General features: G+C 37.7%; 1 protein-coding gene across 2 annotated transcripts in view; it reads left to right on the top strand.

The window, feature by feature from the left end:
- EDNRA (endothelin receptor type A) overlaps positions 1 to 25130 on the top strand; it is a 51945-nt gene extending 26815 nt beyond the window's left edge. Inside the window, exons 3-9 of one of the 2 annotated variants that reach the window (XM_036313878.1) lie at positions 2614 to 2741; positions 12371 to 12569; positions 14220 to 14429; positions 15998 to 16150; positions 20435 to 20568; positions 20987 to 21095; positions 22667 to 25130. In XM_036313878.1, the coding sequence (XP_036169771.1) occupies positions 2614 to 2741; positions 12371 to 12569; positions 14220 to 14429; positions 15998 to 16150; positions 20435 to 20568; positions 20987 to 21095; positions 22667 to 22807 (1074 nt within the window). In that variant the 3' untranslated portion in view covers positions 22808 to 25130. The remainder of the gene's footprint in view (positions 1 to 2613; positions 2742 to 12370; positions 12570 to 14219; positions 14430 to 15997; positions 16151 to 20434; positions 20569 to 20986; positions 21096 to 22666) is intronic. The other variant, XM_036313879.1, reaches the window with a different exon arrangement.
- The last annotated feature ends 1123 nt before the right edge of the window (positions 25131 to 26253 follow it).

The raw sequence follows: 26253 nt of genomic DNA on the forward strand, positions 1-26253 counted from the left end.
GGCCTTGATTGGAAGGGAAACATGCTTTTCATTATACTTTTATACTGCTTATTTTTACCATTTAAAATTTTTTATTTTCAATTTTACATACTGGTATATAAAAGAAAGTACACACTCCCTGTAGTCTTTCAGAAGTTCCAAAATGCCTCTTCTAATAAGAGAAAAATGGGTGAGCTGCACTCCATGCCTCTTTGGTGCCTCTTCCTTTTGTATATGTTCTATTGCTAAAACAGAGTGAGTTGAAAGGAGACTTTAAATGTAAAATTACTCCAACGTTGGTTCCATGAATCAGAATAACAAGCAGGTCCTACGTGATTTGAGATTGGGTAGTTAAGGAGAGCATCTTTGAAGAAGCCACATTTAACCAGAAAGGGAAGAAGTTGCCTCCAGGCAGGGCTTAATTTCCCCTGACTGCATTGGAACAGCTACTATCCATACATCTTTCAGAATGGGGCAGATTTAGGTGGGGGAAGTCTACACTGTGGTTGTATCTAACCTTTTCCTTCAATGAGTTCTTTCATTTCCCTTTGTCCCTACTTCCCCAAAAGAATCAATGCTCACTCCTGGAGAAAAGACAAATAACAACAAAAATAACAAACACCTATCTGTGTCAATGAAATACAATTCTATAATATTTTTGGGCTCACCAAAACCATATCTTTCCCTCAGTCCTTCCTTTACACCTAGCCTTAGTTAAAACTTTAAGCAAGCACGAAAAAGGAAAAAATTCAACTGAGATTGGCCCAAAACAATACATGCTCAGTTGTGGATTTTTCTGCATCATTTTTCTTAGCACATGTCACTTAGACCTTCACAGGATTTCAGAGTCTCCTTAGATAAGCAAGAAACATCCTTTTTTCTCTCATTATTGGATGTTTTTATTGGGAAATCCATCCAAGTGGATTTCAGGATCCTCTGCCTCTGAGAATGAACCAATAATAACATAACAGTTCAACTATTCCAAAGCTTATCCTATGACAACCCCTACACATTTAAATTATATCTCTGTAGTCTTTAATGGGGAATTACATTTCTGGGATAAAATACCAAACTCTATAAAAAGGAGCTTTCAGGTGTGTTTTTTCCTTTATAGGGGTGATTCATCCCAGAAATGGTGTTTTGCCTTTGCTTGCATCAAGCATTAATAACCAGCAATCAGCAATGGTATAATTGTTAGCTTCGTGAAAAATGTCAGAGTTTAGGGAAGTGTTTTTGTGAAGAACCTATCAGTTATCCTTGGACAAAAGTTTATGTAGAAATTCTGAGAAGACACCAACGAAGACTAGTTAGAGTAAGAGGAAGAAGAGACTAGAGGCAGGACTGGAATAAAGACAAAGGTCCTTTTAGAAAGTTATTCAGAAGAAAGGGAAATATATTAAAAGACTAAAGATAACTTCTAAAATTAAGTCAGTATAGGATCTTAGCCATAAAAAATAGAATTTTAGAGAGCTTTTGTTACTAAATTCTCAAAATGCATAGGTTCTGATTTTGTATCTATGGGATACTGGTTTCCCACCCTCTTTCAATGGACTCCCATTAATGACCACATTGACCATGAAATTAAACCTCACATAATGTTTTAGAAATGGTAGAACAGAAATTCGAAGCTCAACTTAGAGTTACTATGGCAATAGGTACTTTGCAAAGAAAAAAAGACAAATGTATCTAGTTAGTAGGATAGTGTTTCCTACTGAGTGAAGAAAGTTTAAATTCTGAGTCACTAAGCAAAACTTGGAAAAGAAATTAATACCATTTTTACTTTGAAAATGCATCATATATTCAGCAAAGACTTCCCCCTCTTAGGTAACTGAACTATTCTTCTCCTTGTGCAATACCCCAATTAAAAGAATATCAGCAACTCCAGGGACTTCATGTTCTTGCTACTTACCACAGCCACTAGAGGGGGTCCATCCTTTCATACCAACAAAGACTTTAAATTGTCAACATGGAAAAATAGATTTTCCACAAATGTTACAAACAGATCACAGAACCCACACTTTTCTCTGTATGATAAAGGCAAGTTTGAGTCTTAGTAAGGAAAGGCCGCTTATGACACACATACTGAAGCAGTCAACTCCTCAAGCACAGAGGGAAAGGTAAGTTCCAAATAGCTTTGGGTGTTAACCAGCTGACAAAGTCAGTACATCTTAAACCACTTCATTTTCCCAGTATTCTTCATAACCTCGCATTCAAAACTTTGGCTGCTTGTCAGGAGACAATATTATCTCCCAATTCCACTAGCTGAAAATGATTTGCTTTACTTATGATGGTTTAGCAAAATTTGATAAGAGATGACTGCCTTGCTTCTCTGTTAAGCTATCATCCAAGCCCCACACTTTTGCTACTCTTTAAAAGTAGTTGTTACGACTATTATATGTAAGATCAAAGATTTATCTCTTCTGTTGTTATATTTATCATTTTCCAAACTTTTCCAGATTGCTGAGTCTTTAAAACATGAAAAAAAGGAGAAGAAGAATACTTCTGTTATTACCATGCTAACGGGAAAGCATAATGAATAATAAAATGTAGAAGTTTGGAAGATAATTAGAAGTATGTGTCCATGTATTCCATGCCAGCTCTGCCATTTCTTACTACGTTGTCTCCTTTTTTCAGCTGTTGGCTGGGCGCTGGCCTTTTGATCACAATGACTTTGGCATATTTCTATGCAAGCTGTTCCCTTTTTTGCAGAAGTCTTCAGTGGGGATCACCGTCCTCAATCTCTGTGCTCTCAGTGTTGACAGGTAATGTGGTTCTTTCCCTTTACTCTTTTGTTAGATTTAGAAAAGCATTTTTATCATAAGAAGGGAAGTCAAGAAGCATTGAGAGTTGGTGCCTGGATAGTTGTTATTCCAAGTGAATTAAAATATTAACAGTCTTACTCTACCGTTTAGAATTGCTTTTCATATTTACTGATTATTGGTCATTTTTGGCTTAGGCAATTTGCATCTAGAGCATTTTGTCAATTATATTCATTTGGCAGTCTAATGGCAACAAAAATTCTAATTAAAAAGCATATTAAAAGGAGTAGAGATTGAACAGCCCTTCTAGAAAACAAAATCCTACTGAAGGTTTGCCTTCTAATTCAGTAATAGGGCATAGATTCCTATTTCTGGTATTGGTTTGCCTCACCCATACCATCCCCACCATGCGTGGGAAAAAATTAACTAAACATTCAATTACAAATTATCAGTTCTGTATCAATGTTCTTAATATTTGTGTGTGTGTTTTTTAAGACAGAAAAAATAATTTCAAGCATCTACAGGATGTCCCCCAAAAATGTATACACACTTAACAGTTGATAACTCAATGTTTCTTTCTTTTCAGATTTAACCCATTGGAATTAATTATTATTATTAATAATAATTATTCAAAGTGTGTATACATTTTTGGCAGACACCCTATATTTTACTAAGACTTGGTCTCAGTTTTAGGTCAAGAAGATAAGCCATTTTAAAATTCCACTCCCACAAAAATCTACTTTAATCCAGGAATTTTTTCCTTGGTAATAAACTCATCATTCTTTGTTTCATGGGCCCTTTTTTATTATTTTTACATTTTATTTGGTATTGACTCTAAGCTTGGGGACCTGCATGTAGGGAATCTATTTTGACATTTCTGTTTCAAAATGTTTCACACGAGAATGAATCATTCACAGTTAGTTCCTGAAGATAAGGTACCTTTGCTTTGAGTCTTGATTTGGTTGCATTGCATTCTACTAAAAATATGAAAATCTTTCTTTTTATTTCTTTTACTAAACTAAGGAGAGAAAAAAAGGAAATTGGAACCTTTTACAAAACAATTTGAAACTTGGGAATCCATGCTATTAGTGTATGAGCTGAGTCAATTATGGCTTAGAAAGACTTTTCATGATTTTTTTATATATTTTTTTAAAATATCAGTTAGCTCTCATTTCCGAGTTGTTTTGGGGGGGGATAATGAGAGTAACTGTACATCCAAGTTCTATACAGTTTCTTTATTATTTCATTGATTGCTCAATTAATACAGGATGCTGTGGGATCAAAGAAAAGTTCTGTTAGCTTTTAATCTGAATAAGGTAAACAAGAGATGTAACCTTTTCACTAATTCCTCCTCAAATATAACTCGTATTTATTTGTATTTTACATCCATAGTCACTTAAAAAAAAGATAAAGTGGGAATTTCAGAAAAAGAATGAGGAAATTTAGAAACCTATTTTGATCCCTAATTCAGTTTTATCAGTGAAATAATTTTTTAAATTCTAAGGTAGTATACTTCTAAAAGTATACTCCTATAAGTATATTTCTAAAATGAATAAATTTTTCCCGGCAAAATATGAATAATCAACCATTACCAATAATTAAAATAGATATTCTTACATGCCATAAGTGATGGATTTTTTTAAACCTACTTTAAGAAAAATTTATTGATTTTGAGAGAGAGAAACCTCAATTTGTTATTCCACTTATTTATGTATTCATTGGCTGATTCTGACAGAGTATTCAACTCTAAACCTTCCTTCCTGTATTGGGACAAATCTCAAACCAACTGAGCTACCCGCCCAAGGCAGGTGGCAACTTTGAGTTTGGGGAGGAGAATTCAGTGCTGTTCTTTGTAGTTAGCAGTCGTATTTAAAGTGGAAGATGATGGAGGTTAGACCAGGAAAAGGGTTTGGGTACAGATTCAACTTCTAGTTAAAAGTTGCCTGGAGAAGGAGGCTGTAAAAAGATAAAACTCCTTTAACAACTACTCCAGAATGATGTACAATTAGACACCTGGAAAAGTTGCAAAGATTGACTAATAAGGCAACTTTGATAGGTCTCAAACTCAAAAGTTGATGTCAGCTCTTCATCCCATAATTTCAAATAACTGCTCAGTGGGCTCTGTGATATCAAAGGTTCATCCTAATTTAAGAAGCATGAAGGGGATTTTCTGAAAACCTTCATTTGTATTTAGACATGAACTTATTTTCTCCTTACTCTCCTGGTGCTATGGTTTTCCTTTGCTGGATGACAATAGTGAAGACGTGGAAGAAATGGCTGAGCCAGAAGAGAGAACGTGGGGACTGAACAAAGTCCAACGCTGGCTGTAGGGCAACTTGAGATCTCATTTGGGGTTCTGTTCCCTATTTCACATAGTTATTCATTCTTTATCTTAATTCTAATGTCAAAACCAGGCAACTGGTTAATTTTGCTAGCTCATTTTTCTTTGATAACCAACTACCCCAAGACGGTGGTTTAAAAGATCCACCATTTTATTATTATCGTACCACAGACAAGTCTTCTGATCCTTGTTACTTTGACTGGGGTCCCTTGGTGGATTTCAGCTGGCAGCTGAGCATCTCCTTCGTGCAGGACATACATGTCTGGCCTGTTGGCAAGAAAAGCTGGAAGTCTGAGCTCAGCGGAGCCCACCTCCCTCTCCATGTAGTCTAGGGCCCCTCAACACATTCTGCCCAGCAGGCTCAGGGCTCCAAGGGGAACCTGTTGCTCTGCTTAGAGACCAGACCTAAAAGTGGCAAAGCATCATTTCAGCTGCATCCAAGTTGAAGGACTCAGTTGAAAAAGTGTCACAGTATTTGCTGCTATATTTTGTTTTTATGTTTTCTAAAATCATTTTTTAGTTCATTTTACTGTTGATACTATGACCGATGTCCCCATTTTCCTCCCCTTTGCCCACCTCCACCCAGCCCCCACCTGCCCCCTTCCCTCTGGCCATCACCACGCTGCTGTCTGTGTCTATGGGCAGCTATCTTTTAATCCACCACACTGTGTTTCTCTTTAAAATTCTCACACCTAGTATTTTGCCTCCAAACCTCTCTATGGCAATTGGGTTGTCTATCACATGAGACATAAATCATAAACAAACATTAAAAATACAGTCAGGTCTGCTGTTAATCAAAAATGTGCAGAGGTTAAGACAGAAGTGCCACTTTACCTCATGAAAGTGGGAAATTGAAAGAAAAATAATAAATCCTAATGTAGGCAAATTTTGATCGGCACTTGGTAGGAAGGTTTTTTAACATACTTCAGTTACCTTTCTATTTCTCTAATTCAATAATCCTACCCACTCAAGATAATTAATCCTGGAAAATCATTCAAAAAGAGAAAAAATATATTTGTAGGTGTGTTATTCACACCTTCAAAGGCTAGAAATATGAACATTAAAGAAAGGTTTAAGTAAACTGCATCAGTATCTTATTATACAGGGTAACCATTAAATTAATAAATGATATGCCTCTGTAGAAACATGAGAGTTTTTTATAATCTAATGTAGCCAAACCGGTTTGGCTCAGTGGATAGAGCGTCGGCCTGCGGACTGAGGGGTCCCGGGTTCGATTCCGGTCAAGGGCATGTACCTTGGTTGCGGGCACATCCCCAGTAGGGGGCGTGCAGGAGGCAGCTGATTGATCTCTCTCATCGATGTTTCTAACTCTCCATCCCTCTCCCTTCTTCTCTGTAAAAAATCAATAAAATATATTTTAAAAAATAATCTAATGTAAATAAAGCTAAAATAAAATTATAACTGATTTTTATATTCAAACTATGCTTATTAGAATAGAAATGGACAAATAAGAAGAAGAAATAAAAGATTTTGTTGAAGTACTATCTTTTGAATTTGCTTTTTATACTGTTTAAAAGCACATTCAATAATAAACTTTTAAAAAATTAATGGCCATACTAGACCATACTGTAAAGATTCAAAACATGCATTAAACATCTCTGGCCTTGATAAAAATCTATTTTAAAAAATACAGGGTGGGCCCTAACCGGTTTGGCTCAGTGGATAAGGCGTCGGCCTGCGGACTGAAGGTTCCCGGATTCGATTCCGGTCAAGGGCATGTGCCTTGGTTGCAGACACATCCCCAGTGGGAGGTGTGCAGGAAGCAGCTGATCGATGTTTCTCTCCCATTCATGTTTCTAACTCTCTGTCCCTCTCTGTAAAAAATCAATTAAATATATTTTTTTAAAAAATACAGGGTGGGGCAAAAGTATAAGTGTATAGTTGTAAGTACTGTGAAACACAGTGTATTCTTGTATCATTATTTATTAATGATTTTATTATTTTCTGCACAAACAACTGTACACCTACTTTTGCCCCACCCTGTATACAGTAACCAACAACTTTACAGAAAGAAAACATGTAATTTATACTTTTATTTTGGCATATCACATGACAGGGTACAAAATTCACTGGAAACCAGGCAGAGGACATGGTAACACACCAGTCTTCAGGCTCCTAACTGGAACATAAAGGGGAGGAAGATCAGCCCAAAGGTCCCTCCTGGCTTTTTAATTATTTGATTCTAAAATTCTAAACGTATTAGCTCTTTATCTGTTGTTTTATTCAGGGCTAGCTTGAAAAATAAGAAAGTGTTCACAATATAGTGTTCTATCGACTTTAGCCAATAAAGGCAAATGCATGGTAAGGAAACAAAGACACTTAATTTAATAAATATTTATTCAGCATCTATTGTTCTAAGTATTGTGACCAACACACAAAATGTCTACCCTATGGAGTTTCTATTCTAAAGAGAAGGGTGGGCACAGACAATTAAAAAAAAAATAGATAAGTAAAATATTTGACTGGTCTCATGGTAGTAAGTGCTATGGCGAAAATATATTAGGGTTAGCAGGACAGGTAAGTTTGAGGGGATGCTGGCAATTTTAATAGGATGTTCGGGGAAGGCCTCTGTAAAAAGGCACAATTGAGTAAAGACCTAAGGAAAGTTAAAAAGCAGCTCTGAGGTTACTGGGAGGTATTCCCATTGGGGTGGGAAACCATTGGGGTTTGAGAACAGAGTGACATGATTGGCTGATGTTTTAACCTGGTTTCTGTGTTCAGGGTAGATTGCAGTAGGGCAAAGTGGATGCAGGGAAACCAGTTAGGAAGCTATTGCTATAATCCAGGCAAGATGGTAACAGGAGAGGTGGTGAAAAGCGATTGCATTAGAAATACTGTGAAGGAAGAGTTTGCAAGGTTGGCTGAATACTTGGCTGTTTGGTGGGAGAGAAAAAGAGGAGTGAAGGCTGACTTCAGAGTTTTGGCCTGAGATGGGAAAGACTGAAAAGAAGGCAGGCTTGGGGACAAGGAAGAAGACTGGAATTAGGTTAGGTTTAGTATTTGCCTACTAAATACCTGAGTAGATATCTCAAGTCTAGAGTTAGAGATGAGGTTCTAGGCTGGAGTTATAAATTTGAGAATTATTTATCAGCATATAAAAAGTTTAAATGATATAAATTTGAGAATTATTTATCAGCATATAAAAAGTTTAAATGATATTAAAGCCATATTCTAAGAGGAATATGCAGGATCCAGCTAAGGAAGTAAGGAGTAGCCTGTGAAGCAGGAGAAAAACCAGGAGAATGTGGGGGAAGCCAAGAATAGAAAGCATTTCAAAGAGGAGGGATTTTTTTCTCAAATATCAGTTATTGGAGATAGGATCTACACTTGTAGATTTTCTATGATGACTAGATTGAAGGCTATTTATAATCACTCATAGTAAGAAGAATTTATTTGAGTAGATATGTGCTATGTTATTATATTCCAAAAGAAATCACTTTGGGAACATCCAGTTTTTTAAATTTTATTTATTTTTATTGAATTTATTGGGGTGGCCTAAAATTATATAGGTTTCAGATATACAATTCTATAATACATCAACTATATATTGTATTGTGGGACCCATTGGCACAGTCTCCTTGCTCACCTAAACTGGGTGCTCCAGGAATGACCCTTGTGTGAGTTATGTGGGCCCTCCTGTTGTAATTGAGTCTTGATTGCTATTGACCCCATTCACGCGTGGGGTGGACCCTCGGGCTGGCTGAATGGGAGGGTCGATCCCTACCATGATGTACAAGCTGCTCTGCAGATACTGACCACAAAAAAGCAGAATTCACCTCAGCAGGGTCTGGTACCTGCTAAGATCTCCCTTTGGATATGCTGCTTGTGAAGCTACCTGGATCCTGCTCTGGTGTTCTCTGAAGCTGGCCACTGGGTGTGTGGGAGGCCTTCAAGAGTCAAGAAGATGGGGCTAGTGCAGGGATGGGCAAACTTTTTGACTCGAGGGCCACAATGGGTTCTTAAACTGGACCGGAGGGCCGGAACAAAAGCATGGATGGAGTGTTTGTGTGAACTAATATAAATTCAAAGTAAACATCATTACATAAAAGGCTACGGTCTGTTTTTTTTTTTTTAAGTTTTATTCATTTCAAACGGGCCGGATCCGGCCTGCGGGCCGTAGTTTGCCCACGGCTGGGCTAGTGGATCTCCCATGAAAGAGAGGTGCAGGTCAGGCTTGAGGGAAGGTGGGGGAGTAGCCCCCACCCCAGAGCCACTCAACTCAGTTACTGAGATCCCTTAGTCTGCCCAGACCTCTACAACCCAGCCCAGGCAGCTGACTCCTCAGGGCACGAGCTCCCAGGATGGTGCAACAGAGAGTCCAGAGTGTGAGGCAATTGCATTCCCCCAGGCTAACGTATATGGAGGGGAGTGCTCCACCCAAGTAGGAAGGCATCTGGGGTATGGGAGAGGGACTCAGCACAGAGATCCTGGCAGTTGTCCCTTCAGCTCTCTCACAGAGCCATAAAGCCCAGTCTCTTTTCACGTGATTCTAGTCCAATCTGCCCTCCCTCTGCTGGAGCCCAAGATGAGTGGCTGTGAATGAGATTTTTGTGCATTGGCCCTTTAAGAGGGTGCCAGTGTCTAGCAGACTCTCCTGGCCCCCTGACAAATAGAATCCCCACTGATTTTCACAGCCATGTCTTCCTAGCTCTGATGCTCTGGTCTGGGAAGCCTGGCTTGGGGTTGAGACCGCACCCTTCTCAGGAGGAACCTTTTCAGCTGAGATATCCCTCCAAAATCTTAGCTGCCATGTGGTGGAGTGGGGCTAGCCCTTTCCCCAGTTCCACCCTTCTTCTGTAAATCCTTCCTTATAAGACTTCTCTTAAGCTAGCCTTCAATTGGTTATTCAGGTTGATTGCTCTACATTTTAGTTGTAATTCCAGGCTCGTCCTGGGAGGGGGTGAGTGTAACATCCACCTACCCTGCTGCTATCTTGGATCCAAGCATTTCTTATTTTCCACAGCTTTCCCCACCTCCATCATCACAATTGTTTCTAATTGCTCTGATGGTTGTTTTCTCATTTCATAGAGATTTTATCAAGACAACTATGATGACAAATGGAAAATATTCTAGTTCTCAGTCATGTGTGTTAATGAAGGAGCAGACTGATTGTAAATAATTTACTAAGCTAGACACTAAAAATTACTTCTATTTGTTTTTAAATATTTAATTTACATTGGATTATAGACATGTCATATTCTGGGAACTCATGTCACATTATAAAATGAAGCTGGTCTTTGAATATATTCATTATAAGTACATGTTGACTACATTTAAACCACTTTCTATCTTCAATCCTGCCTAAGACATCTGGTTTTCTTACTCCCTTAAGAGAGTATTTTAAAGTATTTTATTTAAGTCACCTTTCCTGATAACTGATCTGAGAGGAGGAGAGAAGAAATAGATGCTTAGTGTAACTCATTGAGAGCCTCGGGATATAGACATTCAGTCTCCATTCCTTTTTCACTGAACTTCAGGCTAGCAGTCTAATGAGGCAACAGGAAAAGTAACAGAAATGAGTAGCAAAATGAATAGCAATCTTTATCCTACTGAAAATAACCATGAATTTAAAAATGCAATCTTGGCCATATCGTAAAAGGATTTTCTTGGTCTCTGCATAGCTGTATTTTATTCCATTCTGAACTCATCTGGACTTTTTTAGAGATTGTACTGCACCCTAAACTTATTTACCTTAAAAATCTTTTGCAAAACATTTCTCCAGAAAATTGTGCTGTATATATCCCATGTGGCATCATTGTGCATACCAAAACTATAGACTAATCTACAGTGAAGAACAAGATAGCATAATTCCAAGAAGCTGTGTTTTCACAGATGTATCTTGAAGATATACTGAGATAGAACACTGATATATAAGTGATGGGACTCATCTTGGTAGATATGGGTAGCTTGTAAGTTGCCTGGCTTTCCTGACTAATCTTCCACATTAAGTTGCATATCCTGCGAACCCATGTGTACCTGTCTCCAATGCCTCGATCTGTTTTATAGCCTCCTGGCTCTATCTCATGAAGCTATAAAAAGGAGAGTGTTTCCTTTCCATTACAACAGCAACAAAAATTTCAAGAATGAAGCCACAAAAATACCATACTACATCACAGGTCATTTCTTAGTACTAAGTCTGAAAGTAGTTAGCATCAGACCATCACATCAGATCAAAGACCATAAACCAATCTTTCTTTAAACTTAACATTTAAATGTGATTATTATCACAAAAATATTAAAGTAAAAGGTAAACACAATTTATTAATGCCAATTTGTTTTTTAATTGACATAATTGTTCAGTTACATTTATATTCTATGCTTCTATAAAAACTGTTCTTTCTATTAGACTATACATACTAAAGATTAGAAATCAGTGTATCTTTAAGTCATTTTTATATATTCTAGCTCAGGACCATAATGAAAGTGATATAGTCATTCTTTGACATTTACCAGAAATACTCTCTATTTACTAAAACTGCCACCCGGGAGAGGTTCACTGTAATCATATTTTGAGGGTAGAAGAAAAGAGAAAATGATGGACTATCTATGGTCACTATTCACTTAAGGATATCTAGCTCCACTTCATAGATAAGATTTCAAATGTTGTTATTTTGTAATATATAAAGAGAAGTAAGATATTAGCATTACAAGTACCAGCAGCTTTCACTACTTCTTCTATCATCCAATTTCCCCCCTCTACCCCTCCCCACTTAAGAAACATAAACACGCTGCCCTGGCTGGTGTGGCTCAATTGGTTGGAGTGTTGTCCCATGCACTGAAAGGTTGAGGGTTGGATTTCCAGTAAAGGCACATATCCAAGTTGCGGGTTTGATCCCTGGTCAGGTGGTGCAAATGGGAAGTAACGGATGTTTCCCTTGCACATTAATGTTTCCCTCTCTCTCCCTCTCCCTCTCCTCTCCCTTCCTCTCTCTCTCAAATCAATAAAAACATACCCTTGGATGAGGAATTTGAAAAAACAACCATAGACACTCCTATCTGATGCTGCCACATTCTATATTCTCACAAGGTTATGCTAGATGCCAAATGAAGAGCTCAGACTTAGACCTGCCAGGCAATTGATTTCCAAATGGGTAGAACTTTTAACAGCCCCACTTGTTTTTCACACAAGAACGCCAAAAAAAAGTTCCTAAAAAGCCAATGGTTGGTCACTGGCCAAGCGAGGGAACTTGCAGCATTTATAATTTTTTTTAATTGAAATAATTCAAAATTCCCTAACACCTTGGTTCCATCACCCCATTTTTATTTTCAGGTACAGAGCTGTTGCTTCCTGGAGTCGTGTTCAGGGAATTGGGATTCCCTTGGTCACTGCCATTGAGATTGTCTCCATCTGGATCCTTTCTTTTATCCTGGCCATCCCTGAAGCAATTGGCTTCGTCATGGTGCCCTTTGAATACAAGGGTGAACAGCATAATACCTGTATGCTCAATGCCACATCAGCGTTCATGAAGGTACAAATAGCTTCAAGGGAATTAACTGGGGAGAGGAGGAGGTCTTCACTTTTACTTTACCATCACCACAACTTATTGATACCTCTGCAGTGCCCAGTGTGGTTTACTCTATTAGTTCAGTCAAATATTCTACAGTTGCATAAAAAGTAGATGTTAAACTAGGGCTTAGTTTCTTGAAGAGAACAATTATTTTGTTTTTACTTTTATAGCACAACTGTAGATACAACTTTTGTTCTGTACCAAAAAACCCAGAATTCTGAAGTGCATTTATTAGGAAAGAGAGATTATATGTATAAAGTGCTACTTCCTATATAATGAAAGCCTAATATGTAAATTGACCAAACTGTGGAATGACTGGTCACTATGACGCACACTGACCACCAAGGGGCAGACACTCAATGCAGGATCTGCCCCCAGTCCGAAGGCCCCAGGACAGCCAAGGAGGATGTGAGCTGGCCCCCCACTTCCCACCCCCAACCCCGATCGCCCTGCCAGTTGCCCTGCAGAGAGAGTCGACTGACTGGCGGCAGCAGGGGGCGGAGCTGGGGAGTGGGCAGCACCAGGCCGGCCAAGGTGGGTGCCAGCGGGGACCCCCAATTGCCCCACAGATTGGCCTTGATTGCTGGCCAGGTTTAGGGACCCTATCTGTGCACGAATATCGTGCATTGGGCCTCTACTGTTTTATAATACGGAATACAGCACAACTTCCATCTGACAGACATGCTGATACTTATTTTTGGTTACTCAGGTAAATATATGTTGCTCACACATTTTTTAAAGATAGAATTAACTCAAAGTAGGAAGAAAGTTATATTTGCATGTACAAATAATATAAATTTGCAGAACTTTTTAAAAAGTGCTCCGTTTAACAAATTCAGTTGTTGTTTAGTACATCTGGTCACATTAATGTTTCTCTGAAAAGCTTAATCACATGCGTGTAATCAGGAAACATACTTACAATGCATATTACCTTTGCAAAACTAGTCAAAGGTGGACTGAGGAGGAAAACCAAAAGGATAACTATTTCACTTAAATCAGCATAATTTAGTGCTTTGATGTAAATTTCATGCAGCTCAGATTCCACATTTAATCACTTTCAGACATCTGAAGGTATGTTTTCCTAACTTGGAAAATTCACAAAATTAGTGGTTTTACAGTTGACCAGTTATACTGCTTGGACATTCTTGTTTTAAAATTAAAACTATTCATGAAAGCTGCCAAACTGGCAACCTTAAAATTAAGGTCTGTTTATCTACTGAATTTTTTATTACGTCAAATCTCCATAGTGGAAAACAAAGTAGTCAGTAGGAGGTTATCAGAATTTGGGCAGTGTAAATAGGCAATCTAAATATTTCTGAATAAAATGTTCGGGAGAAGAGGCTCAACATAGGAACTTACTAATCACTAGAACTTGACAAAAAGAAAAGGGGTACTTTGCAATGACTGAGTCTCCTTTATAAAATGGTCAAGCAATGTTTTTCCTTCAGGCAGGAAAAACCTAGAGGGTTGTAGTAAAGGGTATGAGTATGAACTGATAATTTTTTTAAATTTGAGAGTCTCTTTCTCCTCCTGTTTTTTGTTTGTTTTTTTCTCTCAAATTTTATTCTTATTCTTTGTTTCACACTTTCCTCCTATACTTTGCTGTAACAGACTGGAGAGAGGTCCCTCCACGCCCTTGCTGATGACATCAGTTCAAAAGGAATTTGTGACCCCTTTGTCTATAGGCCTCTGCCATGGAGGGGGCAAGGGGACTCCATCCAGGCCCCTCAGGGGGTCATCTTTCAGGCCCTCTGTAACTGCATTTGGGCATTCACTCCAGCCAGCAATGCACCTGGACGAAGGGGATACAAATTGAAGAGGGTACTTAAAGGAGTGTTTGTATTCGAGAGTCCTGATTTTTTCTGTTTGTTTTTTAAGCTCACTACAGAAATCTTTCTACAGTGTGATGTGGATAGGGAAAGATCTGCATAAAATGGGAGTTTGATTTAACCTGAAGTTAAAATCCAGAGGTCTGTTCACTTGAATGAGAAAGAAATTACACGTTTATTTTCACTAACTAATAACTAAAATTTATCACTTCTTTCAATTATGAATATAGGCAACAAACTACATTTTTGTCACTAATAGAAATAATACATTTTCATACCATATAACATTTGTATAATCTTGCAATATCATTTACAGTCATCATTGCTTCAACATTCTGATAGTTATTAGAACCACCATTGGATATGTCATTTAATTTGTTAATAAACACCTATATTACTATATCAAAATTTTATTTTTAATGTTTTGATACTGTTTCTGTGTAACTAGTTTCCATTATAATCGTACATATTTTATTTTATGCATGTAAATATATTATTCCCAGAAAGGATTACAGTCTTCCCCAGATTTCCAAAAAGGTCTATGGCATAAAAATAGTTAGGAACCTCTGCCCAGAACTTTTTTTCCTCAGGAACCATTTATAGATTATCTTAATAAACATGCTATAAATGTATCCCACTGTGCCTCTTCTATATTCAGAAACTGTCTAGTTTTTCACAGAGCAACATGATTAGTTTTTACTGTGGGAACTGAGATATTATAACTGCATTATCCATAGTAAATAAACAATCTGAGGAAACAGAATAAGGAAAAGAAAAGCATTTCTCCCCAAGTTGATAATTAGTTTAGTGGGAAGAAGAATGTAGATATAATTTTCCAATTTCCATTTTTATAGGGTATTAAATTTTCTTCTTTAAAAAGACATAAAAGTGAATAATCCTAGTATTTGCAACTCCTGCCCATAGAGAGATCATGCTAAATATGCCTTCAGATAAGGTACTCTGTCTTGATAGTTTCCAGGTGGTAAGTATTAAAAAGAGTGAGAAGGGGCGTGATTATTTATGGCTCAAACTGGCTAGCTAAAAGGTCACATAGCAGGCATACCAGGCAAAGGGTTAACTCCTGGTAACCAAAGCTACACAGATAAGCCATTCATAACCTTCCCTGTTTCCAAACAAGATATTCACATTAAGTACACTTTGACCGTAATAGCCAAAAGTAAACCAGACATTAGCAAAATTTTGAGGCTCACTAATAAAGATAAATATATATTCTGTATGTCTCAGAATCGTTTTGTGAGCTTTGGAAGGGAATTCTTTTTATTGATTAGGGCTCTTCCATTGTACAATTAAGGTGTCTTATAAAATATATCTTTTTTTTTAATGCAGTTTATTCATGTGCTATTTTATAAAGCCAGGATAATTTCTAGACTTGCCAATTTAATTGGGTTTTGAGCACCACCCCAAGCTCATTGCCACAACCAGAGAGCATAAATATACAAAGTATCTGCAAACATGAAGATTTTTAAGGACCCAGAGGCACTACACAGTTAATTTACCTTATAAAGCCCCGCCCTCTCTCTCCCTTTTCTTCATTTACAGTTCTACCAAGATGTGAAGGACTGGTGGCTGTTCGGCTTCTACTTCTGCATGCCCTTGGTGTGCACCGCAATTTTCTACACCCTCATGACTTGTGAGATGTTAAACAGAAGGAATGGAAGTTTGAGAATTGCCCTCAGTGAACATCTTAAACAGGTAAATGTAATAAGATTATGAAAATCTGGCCAAGACTATTTTGTCCTTGACAACAAAAGGCTTACAAATACTGTATTTCAAGATTTAGCCTGCTTTCGTGAAAATAAAAATACTGTCTTGTTTGCTTGTATGTCTTATTTTCTTTATAGTTATAATATTAGGTATTTCTTTTGTGAAATAGGGAGCCTAACTGGATCCTAGGCCCAAATGGAGGAACTGTTTACTGGTTTTGCCAAGAGTATATTGACCATGTGTGTTTGTGTGTGTATCCATTGAATTTGGCTTGGAACTCTGCCAAGACAAAAAGGAGCATATGACTGTCTCCCCTAGCAGGCTCTGCAGTATTGTTGTGGAAATAAAATACAAACCTGGAAACAACTGGAAAATAGAATCAGAAGGTGTGGCAAAAGTAGCCTATGCTGTAGAAATCCAGGGAAGATATGAGACTAAGTCATGGAAAAACTGTTCATGGATGAAGGGGATTGAATTGTTCATGGAAGATAAATGGGATCGATGGGAAAGAAAAGGCCAGCGGGTATTTCAGGTGGGAAGAGAGGGGTCAGTTATAACATGACATGGAAACCACCCATTTGAGGAGTGAGAAAGGAGATGAACCTCATTAGAGCAACATCAACAACATCAAAGATGAGACTCTTGACAAGAAATATGATCCTATATATTTGAAGAGGTCAAGTTTTGGAGCAACCAAAGTTCTAGGATGAATTTGAATATGTCAATAGGAGGCTGCTAGTAGTCCCTCCAGGGAAACAAGTAGAACACAGCTTTAGAGGGGGAAACTTGAGTCTTAAACTTGCTGGCTCTGTGGCATTGGGGAAATTGCTTAATCTCTCTAAGCTTCTAGTTCCTCTTAAAAATATATAATTGCCCTGATCGGTTTGGCTCAGTGGATAGAGCGTCGGCCTGCGGACTCAAGGGTCCCAGGTTCGATTCCGGTCAAGGGCATGTACCTTGGTTGCGGGCACATCCCCAATGGGGAGTGTGCAGGAGACGGCTGGTCAATGTTTCTCTCTCATCGATGTTTCTAACTCTCTATCCCTCTACCTTCCTCTCTGTAAAAAATCAATAAAATATATTTTTTTAAAAAAATATATATATATAACGTCAAGGGGGTTACCTAATGCATGTAAGGTATCTAATAGAATCCAACTCATAGTAAGTATCCAGAAAAAGTTCATAGATACTTTTCAAAGAGTAAAACTAGGACTGTAAGTTCTAAATCTCAGCAGAAAAGGACACCACACCACAGCAAATTTTAATGTGAGTTTCAGATGGAGCCTGTAAATCCACCCTATATAATTACAATACACAAGCATCATTCTTCAGCAGCAGCTCTTTTCAACTACTTTACTAATTTTTCTGAGCTTCAGCTCCTTGTCTGTAAATTGGGCATAATATCATATAAATCAATGTTATTATAGGAATCAAAGGAAATAATATGCATACACATACTTTGTAAAAATCTAACGTGCCATAAAAATGGTAGCTATTACCTCCTGTTGAAATTTAACAGGAAAATTATATTGAAAAACTTTAGTATGACATTGTTCAAGCATGAAAATTTCAAGTATTCCCAATGTGAAACATATTAAGCAATTATTACCTCTGACTCCTGCAATGGAAATAATTAATTAGAATAGATGTGTGAAAAACAGTGTTTTAAATGTTGATTTTTGTATCAGCACCATGATTGAGCCTGTTTAAGCTATAAGTGGTATTTTCTCTGAAAATAATTCAATAGGGATTGGAAACAATAATAATATGATGATACTTCACATTTACACAGCATTTTTAAAGTTTTGTAAAGCATTTCCATGTTATCTTCTTATTTGATTCACCCAAGCATGCTGTGAGATAGACAAGGCAGGCATTATCCTTATCATGCAGAAGGTTAGGTTAGGCTCCCACGCTGCTATAAGAAAACCAAGAATCTGATTGATTAAGAGAGTGGCTCAACCAAATGGAAATTAGAATCCAAGACTTGGTCCTTATGCAGTAGACATTCCTTTGTGTCACACTCAAAGCTGTAGCAGGTTCTAAGAGCAGACGAGCAAGCCTGGCTGGAAGGCCTTCAGGTGGAACTATGGGGGAGCTAGCTTAGAGTGAAAAGCCCTGTCAGTCTTCGACTGTTAGCCTATTGGACTCTTGATCTTGCTTCTTGTATGTTTCTCAAGTTTTTCTTTGTTATGCTGACAACAATTTTATCAGTTAGGGATTGTGTTTGGATGCTGGTAGCAAAAACAAAACAAAACAAAATAACATTGAGTAGACCAAGGAGGGGTTTATCTTTCTCCCACAGCAAAAAGTTCAGATGTTATTGATTCAGTGGTAAAGGGACTCACAGGCAGGTGTCTGCTGCTTTGCTGACCTTTCATTATCACAAGACAGCAACTACAGCTCTACCCTTATATCTGATTTCCAGGCAGAAAGAGGGGGAAGAACATAGATCACATGAGTTATATCTGATTTCCAGGCAAAAAAAGGGGAAGAACATAGATCACATGAGTGTATGAGCATCAAAGGAGTATCCCCCACTTTTAAGTAGCTTTACAGAAACCTCACACAATTTCTACTTAATCTAATTGGTCAGAACTGCCAGGTAGCCATGCAGATGATTAGGCCCAGGCTCCCACGCTGCTATAACAAAACCAAGAATCTGATTGATAGCAGGGAAAATAGGAGGATGAATATTGGGTAAGCAAATAGAAGACTGTAATGGCAATGTATTAATATTACCTTTTAAAAGGGTTATCCTCTTTGATGATGAACTCAGAGAAGATAACCTCCCCCTAATACTTTACTTTTTTATTTTTCTGGGCACACCGTCTTTCTGTTTACACAAAATGATCCTTTAAAATGATCTCCCATTCCTGCAGATTGGAATCCTTTATTTTTCTCAATCATTGCTCGGTTTATGTGTTCTCTGAAGTATATCCCAGCTAGTCCGATAGCTCCAAAAAGATTAAAGAACTCTCAGTTCTTTGAATTAGAGTCGAAATTTGTGATAACTGCCCCCAAATCTTTTTAAATGACTCCATTAATCATGTGGGTTTGCTCTAGGCTTCCTATACTTAATGCTATATGCTCTTGGTTGAACCAGCATTACTCTTCCAAACCCTGTTTTCAATCAGTTTTATTTTGACATTAACTGATCCCAGTTACAGACAAGTTACATTTTATGTTCCTAGTTAGCCTTCTAAATGCATGCGCTATACTACTCAAGCATAATGCACACAAAAGACTGGTTGCTGCTAATCCCTAACGTATGATTTTCCTGATCCTGTGCAGACTTGAAAGTATGTAAACCTTCAACTAAAGTCACTCCAGGGTCAGCATGTCCCAGGTTTTCTCATCATCATTGCTGATAATCCTTTACCCTCATCCCTATGTTTGCAAACAATATATCTTTGGGAAATATGTCATTAATAAAATATTTTTAAAGCAAAAATATCCCAATGCTAGCTCTCTTAAAGATCAAGAAATGGAGAAAACATATTGCTGTGTTGATGATTTTTGTTGTTTTTTTAAATATATTTTTATTGATTTTAGAGAGGAAGGGAAAAAGAGAGAGGGATAGAAACATGAATGATGACAGAGAATCACTGATAGCTGCCTCCTACACAACCCCTACTGGGGACTAGTCTGCAACCCAGGCACATGCCCTGACCGGAAATCAAACCATGACTTCCTGGTTCGTAGGATGACACTCAACCACTGAGCACCACGTCCAGGCTGCTGTTGCTTTTTCTTTTCTATTTCCTATTTCTATTTTGTTTTCCAAACATCTTTGCAGATTTGTCCATTCTTTAACATGGTGAGTTCAGTCACTTTGACTGCTATGCTGTAATTAATGCTAGCTAGTTACCTGTTATTAATGCTTTTAGATAATGCTTTTCCCCATATATTTGCCACATACACACACACACACACACACACACACACACACACACTCACTCAGGCGCACCCACAGTGTTGGCTCTACTCCAGCCAGTTCCTACCTCTCCCTGCCACAGAACCTCTGCCCTAGTCCTAATAACCAACCTAAAGCCACCGTCCTTCCTGGCAGTTGCCCAAAAGAGTCAGTAGCAAATCCTTATTGAAGTTGGATTCTAAATCTTAAAGAGGTAGAAGTACTGTGAGGCAGGCTGTCCTGGCTCCTCTTTGAGTTATTCTTTCTCTGCTCTCAACTACTTCCTTATTATGTAGTTCTTTTATCTAGCCGAAAAACAACGAATTTACTGTACTTTTTTTCTCACTTTCCTTTAGCGTCGAGAAGTGGCAAAAACAGTTTTCTGCTTGGTTGTAATTTTTGCTCTTTGCTGGTTCCCTCTTCATTTAAGCCGTATTTTGAAGAAAACCGTGTATGATGAGATGGACAAGAACCGATGTGAATTACTTAGGTATGATCCTACGTACCCATTAGGAAATTGGAGTTTCTCTGATTTTCACATTTATGATACTTTTACAAAACCATCTAGTCCACATTCTCATTAGCCCTGGAAATTAAAACTGCAAAGTTGATTATTTCTTCTTTAGCTGACATAACTCATAACTGATCCCAAAATTTGTGCAAGCCATGTCTATAATCTTGCTGCTCCCCTCCTGAGGCTGTGCATAATAGTCTGAGCTAACCAAGTGGCAGTTAAATGTTCTGCAGAACTGAGAGTGCCATTTAAACAAGGACTTTAAAAAAATTCTGACTGCTACCTGTGAGAAATGGCTTCTGGGCAAGAAAAATGCTTATTCTAGGGATAAATGCTAGTTTGCAGTTTTGAAAACATTATGTGCTAATTATTCTACTATTTTCTTTTGCTCTAGTTTCTTGCTGCTCATGGATTATATCGGCATTAACTTGGCAACTATGAATTCATGTATAAACCCAATAGCTCTATATTTTGTGAGCAAGAAATTTAAAAATTGTTTTCAGGTAAGACTATTTTGCAAGTATTTTTAAGGAAAACCAAATAAGTATATTAAGTAGCCAACAGGTATGGCTAATTCCAATTGTAAATATTACTTTCATCAGCTATACTTTTCAGTAGAGAAGTGAAAATCAGATTTTTAACCAGAAAGATGGTTAGATTGTCAGGATAAAAGAAAAGCAATATCTATTCAGACAACAACATATTCAGAGGTTAAAGTTAAAAATAACTAACTTAATAACATGTCAATTTAGAACCCTCCTTTAAAAAGAAAGGCTCAAATGTGAACTGCAGGTCATATAGAATACATAAATCCTATTCCTTCCTTATGTTTTTTTTTAGGTTTTAACAACAGTCTCAGCAAAACATAAACTCTATTGTTAAGAAAGCTCTTTCTGCCTTAACTGGTTTGGCTCAGTGGATAGAGCGTTGGCCTGCAGACTGAAGGGTCCCAGGTTCAATTCCAGTCAAGGGCATGTACCTTGGCTGCGAGCACATCCCCAGTGGGGGGTGTGCAGGAGGCAATGTTTCTAACTCCCTATCGCTCTTCCTTCCTCTCTGTAAAAAATCAATAAAATATATTTTTTTAAAAAAGAAAGCTCTTTCTAAATACTACTTAATAGTATATTTAATAATAGCCTCTTCAAGACAAGTAAATACTTATTGCTCTGGAAACCTGAATTAATGTAATTGCATTTGAAATCAGTTTCCTTCTGTTCTTCAAACCTTCTTGTAGCTAAATCAACCCATGTCCTCCAGAAGCTCCAAGCACAGTTCCTGGAATGATTTAACATAGAATTAATCCGAATTGGATTCTGTTATCTGTAGCCAGGATGTTAGTTCATGGCACATATTAGGAAGAGTAGCATAGAGGTCAAGGGTGCAGCTCAGGAAGCAAACAATCTTGATTTGCATCACAGCTCTGCACTTACTGACAAACCCAGGTCTGGGTGGTGCCCTTCCTTCTTCCTTCGTTTGCTGGTCTGTAAAATCAGACAGTCACAATATCTATCTCATAAGTAGGATTCAGTGGGTTAATACTATATGTTAAGTGCTTAAATCATAAGTGCTAAGTATGAGTTTATTATTATTTGGGATAAAGTGGACAGGAAAAAAGCACAGTGACTGCCCTCGTGGAACTTACAATCTAAAGGGAGATTTGTACAAATAGATGAAACCTGGTAGTTTCATACAACTTGGTAGGAAATTAGCAACTACCACATAGGGCTGTGAGCATCAGATGAGGTACACAATGCAGAGAGCCACACCAGTGGTGCACACTGAAGAAATGCTAGGCCCCCCTCCTAATCCCCCACTCATGCCCACCCCAAGTCATAGAGCACTCTTCCTCTGGCCAAAACTGCTTCCCTCTTTACTTAGAATTTAAACAAGAAACAAGGGATATATTTCACTGCACAAGAATGGACAATTTAGCTTCTACCTAGGGTTTACAGACTCCATACCCTAGATTACTGTTAAGGTTCACATTCTGTCCTCAAATGTCTGTGGGCATTTACCCCTTGTTGGTGGGAACGTAACACACGTCATGTCATTTAGCATCTGTTTCTTCTCCCAGTCTTGCCTCTGCTGCTGCTGTTACCAGTCCAAAAGTCTGATGACCTCAGTCCCTATGAATGGAACCAGCATCCAGTGGAAGAACCATGAACAAAACAACCACAACACAGAGAGGAGTAGCCACAAGGATAGTATAAACTAAACAGCTTAAGAAACATTAATCAATATTCCTTCAAACCTTATTGGAGAAAAAAAACACAGCAACTATGTCTCCAGAAGTCTCTTCTCTCATGACTCAGACCTACGCCTGGAAAATGCTTTCCAAAACATCAGAGAGTGGACTGTCTTATGCCCACAAATTCAATGACTCTTACTTCTTTAATTTATCTAATTTACGTATTCTGTATGTTATATTCAACACTAAAAAATGGTGAGAGTTGTCAGGGGATAGGGAGACTGTTAAATGAAAACAGAAGGATATTTACTACTTTTGCATGAAAACCGTTTTCACATGCATGCCTAGCTTTCACGGCTGTTCTGTCAAATGTTTAATGAGAACTGGTCACCATGAAAGTTCGGAGGTTATAAAATAGAGATATTTTTTAAATGGTTTTGGTGTTTTTTTGCAAACACGGTATGGGCATAAGTCACCTTTATTTTGACATGTCATTCAGTGCCAGTATTTTTTAACTGCATAGCAGCCTAAAAATAATTATTTGAGCTCATTTTGTAAAAAAAAAAAAAAAAAAGTAAAACAATTTAGTGAAAAATTAGGTTGTTTCTCATGCCACTGTGGGGTTTTTTTTAACATAAATTTTCAAGCTGCAACAAATACAGAACTAAAGCACAAATTGATAACCACACATGGCAGTTTAATAGCTGCTATTCAAAGAATTTTTAAGAACCTATTTTTTGATGGTGTTTCATTACAGGATATCCTGAACATTTTTTCATCTTAAATTTTAATAAAATAATGCTTGAATCAAATAGTTCTATTTTTCATAAGCCCAATTTATTTTTAATGTCTTTTATGTACAATCAATATCATATACCAAAATGTAAAGGTACGTGTCGTTTAACTATACCCAAGACTTTCAGTTTAATGCATAGAAGTCTAAACCTAGGAGAATAGAATTGAATATTTTTAGAAGATTTGGAAATTTTCACTGAGGTTTTTTAGTAATAGTAACATGTATATGTATGTATATGCATACATATATATGTACATATATGCATATATGTGTGTATGTATATATAGTGTACATATCACCTCATATTCTTTGTTTTAAATGTTAACTGGCAGAAAGACTTTTTTTGATCATTCCCTTTTCCATAGAGTAAACATAATTTCAAAGTGGCTGGCTGAGTTTATCATGTCAGTGAATATAATCACCCCAAAGGCCACCATGAACTATGCTTCCTCACTTCTCTGGGTTTCCAGTGTGAACTTAAACACCTCCCCCTCTCCCACAATTCACATGGTCACCATTTGAAAGGGCCCACAGTGACTTTTGCTGGGTATTTTCCAAAATGTTTACAGACTGTGAGTAGAGCAGAAAATCTTTTAGCATGTGTGTGTGTGTATATATGTATACAACTGTACATATCTTCTAGCCAATTTTTCTGTTATTATCTCTATGGAATATATTTGTATGTGTGATACATGCATGTGTGTGATGTTATGTATGGACGTATGTAATCTAATAATGATGCCTTGTAGCTGTGCCAAAGCACACACTTGGACTGGAATCTAGGTGGTTGTTTATCATGACAGTCGGCCTCAGTCAGTTTTAATCTGTGTTCATAAAGCATGTGACTATGTCACCGTTACAAGTGGAACATGGGAGGCAGCATGAAAGGGGACGAGTCATGGGTTAACAATAGGGTTTTATTTGCTTGGTTGGTTGGCTGATTGGCTGGTTTGATAAAACAATATTTGGGGTTGTTGGAACAAATGTCATTAAACTATGAGTAATTATATAGTCTTAATACTCAACTAAACTCAGTGATAAGGTTGACAAGTAATCTAATGTGTATATCAGACTACACCAAGCATATTCCTGATGATAAATTAGCTAATAATTTGTTGGGCTGCGTTTTAGCACCGTCACATATAAAATGATATCAGGTTCCAATGGACCCCCTTGCAGGGCTTTTTGATGTGTAAGCAGTCGAATTCCATTATTCCGCTGGTACATACCATGCACTGATATATACCCATAATGTAAGCCATAAACTCACACCATTTTGTTTAAACAACTATTTTTTTGTTTAAGAAACTTTCTCTCTTGCATATGCATAATGCATTTTATAAATTCAGAAAGTCATAGCTTTCCTAATAACCACACAGGCTTCAATGGACATTTTGTTTATGGACTGGTAAGTAACTGTGGTTTACTAGTAGGAATATTTCCAGTTTCTACTTTTACCACATCTTTCCAAGTAAAACTGTAGAAATGAGCCAAAAGCCAAGGCCCTGCATTGGCAGTGGCCTGTAAGTATAAAATAAAGTTTACAGAAGCCTTGCAAGTGTCTCTTCATTTTTACATAGTTCTTCAGAGAAAATGTTTGCTAGACAATGCCTATTGTAAACCTCTCCCTAGTAACAGCCAGTCAAGCAATTTCACTTTCAAACACTTCCTAACTGTTGTGCTGAACACATAACAACCTCATTCATTTCTTCATTCACCTTTCTAGTAAATTTTGCTGAGTATCTGCTATGCCCCAGGAATTTTTCTAGGTACTGGAGATACAGCAGTGAACAAAACAGGCAAAGTTCCTGCTCTTACGGAGCTTGAATTCTAGAGAAAGGAGTTAACAATTACAGTCCATAATATGTCAAGCGATACCTAGAGGAATAGACTTATGTGTATCCAGCTGCTTAACATCTCCAACTGAATGACTAACAGACCTACCATATCTAAAACTAAGCTCCTGATATCCCTCTAACAACCTTCCTAATGCCGCAACCCTTTAATACAGTTCCTCATGTTGTGGTGACCCCCAACCATAAAATTATTTTCGTTGCTACTTCATAACTGTAATTTTGCTACTGTTATGAATCGTAATGTAAATATCTGATATGCAGGATGTATTTTCAGGGGTCGCAACCCACAGGTTGAGAACCGCTGCGAGTCTAACCTGTGCCACTATAATATCCCTCTACTCATGTATTAGTCAGGATTCAACAGAGAAACAGAGCCAATATGTATAAGAGAAGATTTATGATGGGAATTGGCTCATGTAATTATAGAGGCTGAGATATGCTATCATCTGCCATCTGCAAGTTGGAGAACAAGGAAAACCAGTGATGTAATTCAGTCCTAGTCCAAAGGCCTGAAAAATAGGGAATCCAGTGGTGTAACTCCCAGTCTGAGGCCAAAAGCCTGAGAACATTTGGAGCAGCCAGCTGATGTAAGTCCCAGAGCCCAAAGGCCCAAGAGAACCAGGAGAGCTGATGTCTAAGGACAAGAGAAAATGGATGTCCGAGCTCCAGAAGAGAAAGAGAGATTTCATCCTTCCTCTACTGTTTTTTCTCTTCAGGCCATCTACAGATGGATAATGCCAGCCCACGCTAGTGAGAATACATCTGATTTCCTCTGACTTCCGATTCAAGTGCTAATCTCTTCAGGAAATGCCCTCGCAGAC

This window comes from Myotis myotis, unplaced genomic scaffold (genome assembly GCF_014108235.1).
Source record: "Myotis myotis isolate mMyoMyo1 unplaced genomic scaffold, mMyoMyo1.p scaffold_m19_p_6, whole genome shotgun sequence".
NCBI classification, from domain to species: domain Eukaryota; kingdom Metazoa; phylum Chordata; class Mammalia; order Chiroptera; family Vespertilionidae; genus Myotis; species Myotis myotis.